The 5,112-nt window shown below is 56.8% G+C and overlaps 1 protein-coding gene across 1 annotated transcript; it reads right to left on the reverse strand.

Moving 5' to 3' along the window:
* Positions 1 to 808: 808 nt before the first annotated feature.
* On the reverse strand, positions 809 to 4,381 carry LOC308275766 (CMRF35-like molecule 6; the record flags this gene model as incomplete). Its single annotated transcript, XM_080714119.1, has 4 exons — positions 809 to 956; positions 1,504 to 1,627; positions 3,303 to 3,632; positions 4,321 to 4,381. 4 exons carry the CDS (start codon positions 4,379 to 4,381, stop codon positions 809 to 811), a joined length of 663 nt encoding a protein of 220 aa, XP_080570245.1.
* Positions 4,382 to 5,112: the final 731 nt, after the last annotated feature.

The following is a 5,112-nucleotide window of genomic DNA, read 5'->3' on the forward strand; positions in this document are numbered from 1 at the left end:
AGGAAGGAAAAGAAGGAAGGAAGGAAAAGGAAGGAAGGAAGGAAAAGGAAGGAAGGAAGGAAGGAAAAGAAGAAAGGAAGGAAGGAAGGAAAAGAAGGAAGGAAGGAAGGAAGGAAGGAAGGAAGGAAGGAAGGAAGGAAGGAAGGAAGGCAGGCCTAAAAGTTCTTCCATATAGGAAGGGAAAGATGAGTTGTGACATGTTCATACAACAGAATATAGAGCAATACACAGAGACGCCACACCAGTGTATCAACACCTCAATATAACGTCAAATGATATCACAGGACCCAGACACAAAGACCGTGTGAGGCTGAGGGCGCAGCTCAGCGATGGAGCCCTCGCAGGCGCTCAGGAGGCCCTGGCCTCCATGGCCAGCAGCAGGGGCAAGAAACGTATGATTCTGTTTATCCAAAGTTCAAAAACAAGTAAAGCTAAACGTTATACCCTTGGGAAACCCAGATCCACATATCTGACAAAACCCTTAGATGATGAAAGCAAGGGGAGGGTTTGATTCTCTCTGAGGAGGGTGGAAAGAGGGCGCCGGGGACCAGCGAGGGGTTTCTAAGCTCTGCTGCTCGGCTGCAGAGGGGCACAGACGGTGAAGCGCACTCTTGGTTTATGGTATATACATTTATTCAGTACCTTCTTTCTAGGTACTAAGTAACATAGGTAAGTTTCATAGGTACTTAAGTGTTTCCAAGGAGTTTAGAGTCTTCTAATAGAAACAGAGTTACAAGCGGAAGATGGCCCTGTCCACCGTCCACCGAGGAGGTGACTCCCTGGCCCTGGCCCTGGGGGACGATGGCTGTCACTGGTTCTCATAGTCGCTCGGGCCCCGTCTTCCCCCAGAGCAGCGCTGAGGCCAGCTCACCCAGAGGACGGCACTGAGCATGCCCAGGAGCAGGGGCACCTCTAGGAAGACCAAGACCATGAAGCAGACGCTGCTGAGCAGGGACCTGTGGGTAAGGAGACAGTGAGCCGCTCCCTGGGAGGCCTGGCACCCGGCCTTCGCCCCACCCCTAACACCCAGATACTGAGTCCACCAGGACCCATATAAGACCGACCCTGGATAAGGGGGCACTGTCCCCTGACAGCCTGCAGAGTGCCCTTGAACTTGCATGTGAGAAAAATGTGAGGGCAGCCCCAGGGGGCCTCCCCCACACTCAGTAGAAACTTCATCCCCACCGTGCACACCCTCCTAAAGCTGAACGGCTAATACGTCTTCCCACTACCTCCCAGACGGCCCTATTCATTTATCAACAACTGCACTGAGCTGTTCTCTGTGCGAATCTGCCCAGTGCAACACAGGTCGGTCCAGGCAGGATTGCACGAGTCCAGGCTGCTGGGTACCAAGACCAAGTACAGCATCTGGCTCTTAGAAGGTCCCTTCCAGTTAAGGACAGGGCTGGCAATGAAGGAGGGGCCCAGAGGAGGGGATCAAGTCCCTCTCCTCCCTGGTATTCTGTCCCCACCCAGAGGCAGGGTGCTGAGCTCAGTCCTTACCGAGGCTGCGGGCTGGGGCCAGGGGTGTCCTCGAGGCTGGTTCTGGGCCTGGTGAGGGCTGACAGGCTTGTGCGGGGCCCCGGGCTCTGTGTGGAGCCCTCAGGACTGGAGGCCGCTGTCGGGGCTGAGGGTGGAGCGCAGGTCAGGCCGGGACGCCCCTGGGTCTCCCAATAACCGTCACTGGTTTGTCTCTGACTCACCCAGACCAGGTCACACAGGGCCTGCTGGACAGACGTCCTGTGTCCAACATACCAATGGCCACTCACAGGCCTGCCCAGGGCTGCCCTGCCTGCCCTACATCCAGGCGCACCATGTCCAGCTGGTGCTTACAGATTTGAGGAGTGTCTTCCAAAGAGGGGGATGGAGCATCTGTTGGTCCTTAGGTGCCAGGACCAACCGGCCCAGCCACTCCTCTCTGTTCCTCCCCATCCTTCCTGAAGACCAAGCAGTCATATCTACGTCTGGGGATCAGTACAGACAAATCGGAGAACAGAGAGACCTGGGGCAGGGCTGGGGGCCAGGGTGAGGCTTCAGAGGACCAAAGAGACAGCCAGTAGGGCCGTGGGAATGATACGCCCCCAGCCCCTCCAGCCCCCCAGCCCACGCTGGCTGCCAGGCCTAAGACCAGACACTGAACAACCCTCTCTGAGGAGGGCATGGCCAGGAAGGAGGGTCTAGAGAGACGGACACCTGTGCGGAGACCCGGTGGACCAGGCGTCTTTCTGTCAGCCATCAGCGACAGGAGAGGGGTCTGAGCTCCTCAATTTCTACTGTGAGCGCAACAAGGCTTGGAGGGAAACTTTCACATAGGCTAAAGTGAAACCCAGAAAAGGGAACCAGAGCCATGGCCGGATCTCAGCAGCGGGCAGCACCCTCATCCTTAGATGAAGGGACTGGGCTTTTCTTCTTCATTCTTTCTTTCTTTCTCTTTCCTTCTTTTCTTTCTTTCTTTTTTATCGGTACTCGGGATGGAAGCCAAGGGCATTCTACTTTCAAGCTATATCTCCAGCCCGATTTTTTATTTTGAAACAGGGTCTCACTGAGTTGCAGAGGGTCTCACTAAGTAGCTGAGGCTGTCCGTGAACCTCCACCTCCTGTCTCAGCACCGAAGATGGGGTTACAAACATGAAGCACCATGCCCAGGGACACTGTTAAGAAAGTCATCTGTGAGTGCACGCTTGTAATCCCAGCATTCGGGAGGCTGAGACTGGAGGATCGCGGTTCGCAGACAGCCTCAGCTACTTAGTGAGGCCCTCTGCAACTCAGTGAGACCCGGTTTCAAAATTAAGAATACAAAACCGGGCAGGGGGTGTAGCTTGGAGGTCAAATGCCTCTGGGTTGCATACCGAGACACACACACACATACACACACACACACACACACACACACACACACACACACACAAAGTCATCTTGGATGCTGGAGGAGCGCTGGGTCACAAGGACAGAGCCCCTCCCCTCTGTCCCCGCCCTGGGAAGGCCTCTCAGGGGATTCTCTGCATTCCCTCCTGTCATGAGGTGGCAGAGAACGGGCACACAGGTCAGCAAGGAGGGGCTGGACCAGCTCAGATGCTCTAGCAAGCCTGTGTGTGTGTGCACACACTTGTCTGTAAACACTGCAGGCAATGCACACACTCACACCTACACAGACACACCTAGCACACAGCACGCACAGGGCACAGACGCTGTCCTGAGCGGCCCCCTGGCCAGGCTCTCGCTGTCCTCTCTGTCTCTACCTTTAGGGCAGGATGGCCAGTTTAGACCCAGGACGCCCAGGCGCTGGTGTGAGGGGCGCTCACCTGGGAACACGGACACCCGCACCTTGGAGGTATAATCTAGCCACGGTGCATCCACCCCGCATAGGTAGGTGCCTGCATCCTCCAGGGCGAGCCTCTCCAAGGTCACGGTGAAGGTGAGTCTTGCAGGGTGGTCGCTGATGGACACTCGGCCACTCTGCACTTCTCTCTCTGAGTCCGTGGTCTTCACAATCTTGTCACATAGTGTCCTAAGTCGATATCTGCACCAGAATTTGTTATTTGCCTTGAATTTCTCCTCATAGCGACACTGCAGGCTCAGGGATTCCCCCACAATGCCCTTCACGGTGCTGGGGCCGCTCAGAGGGAAAGAGGCTGAAAAACACAAACCCCAGTCCTGGATCCCACAGATAGGCGAGGGGTCGGGGCCCCTGTGCTCAGGTCCTCCAGGGCCCTGGGGTCCGAGGAGGCAGCTCAGGGAGGCTGGCCTTAGCAGATGTCAGAGGCAGCACGGAGGTGTGAGGAGCTCCCCCCTCTAGAGGTGGGAACAGAGAGAGGGGGTGACACGGAGACAGGAAGGACCAGCGTGGAAAAATACCATGAGTGTGTGTGTGTGTGTGTGTGTGTGTGTGTGTGTGTGTGAGAGAGAGAGAGAGAGAGAGAGAGAGAGAGAGAGAGAGAGAGAGAGAGAGAGAGGAAGAAAGACAGAGAGAGAGGAAGAAAGATAGAGACAGACAGAGAAAGAGACTATGTACATGTGGGTGGGTGGGTGTGGTGTGAGCCTGTGACTCTCTGAGAATTGTGTTTGCATGTGTTAGGGTAGACATTGTTGGACTTTATGGTTCTGGAAATGACTGTCGTGGGCACCCTTCCCATGACCATCCCTGAGCGGGGACTCGCACCGAGCCCGTGGGCATGGTGAGGCCGGGGCTCCTGGCTGCTCCTCGCCCCTTGTCCTTTCTCTGGGTCCCGCTCTCCTTCACCTCCAGGTTCTCCCTCCGGCCAGCCCACCACACACTCTCCCCTCAGGACAGGGCTCCGTCTCCTGGGATGCCCCACTCACCTGGGATCTGCAGGAGGAGCAGAGCAGAGGGCAGCCACAGGACCGGGTCCCTCGGGGTCATTGCTCCAGCATCGACAGCATCAGCACCCACAGCAAACCCAGGGCAGGACGAGATCGAGCCCCCTCCCGATCGTATGCGGTTCAGTCCCTGCTTCTGCTTTCTGTCTCTCTGTCCCCAGTGTGAGTCTAGGATGGGCGGGGCATAGGAAACACAGGGGCAGAAACCTCCCAGGCTGGTGGGGACGCCATGGGCCTCAGAGCCGTCGGGTCCTCTCCCTCCCAGGGACAGGGCATGTTCAGGGCAGTGGATTGGGGATGCTGCCCTTGCCCAGAGCCTTAGCTGCTGGGCTTGTAGGCACACATACATGCGTGTGTGCATGCCCTCATACACACACAGAAACATGTGTGCACATATTTATGCATGCATGCACCCACGCACACACACACATGAGCAGCCAAGTTGGAAGTTTCCCCCTTGCTGGCTCCTTCCCAGCCTCCGGGATCGGTGACTTCCTTGTCTTCAGGATGGACAGTCCTGGGAGTGGGAGACAGAGCTGTCCATCTTCTCTGCCTCTTGCAGTGACGATGGAGGGGTCGTGTCCTCCCAACCTTCATCATAGGTACCCCGTGGCCGCTCTGAGTTCTGGGATCCCCAGCTCATCTTCCGGCTTCACACAACCGCTGCATTTGCCACTGGGACCCCCGATGGAATCCGTGGCATCTCATCTTGGCCGAGAGGCCCCAGCCCGGGCACAGATGCCGCAGGCAGCAGCTTGGTCTCCCGGTCCACCT

This window comes from Muscardinus avellanarius, assembly GCF_963383645.1.
Source record: "Muscardinus avellanarius genome assembly, chromosome: 16".
NCBI classification, from domain to species: Eukaryota; Metazoa; Chordata; class Mammalia; order Rodentia; family Gliridae; genus Muscardinus; species Muscardinus avellanarius.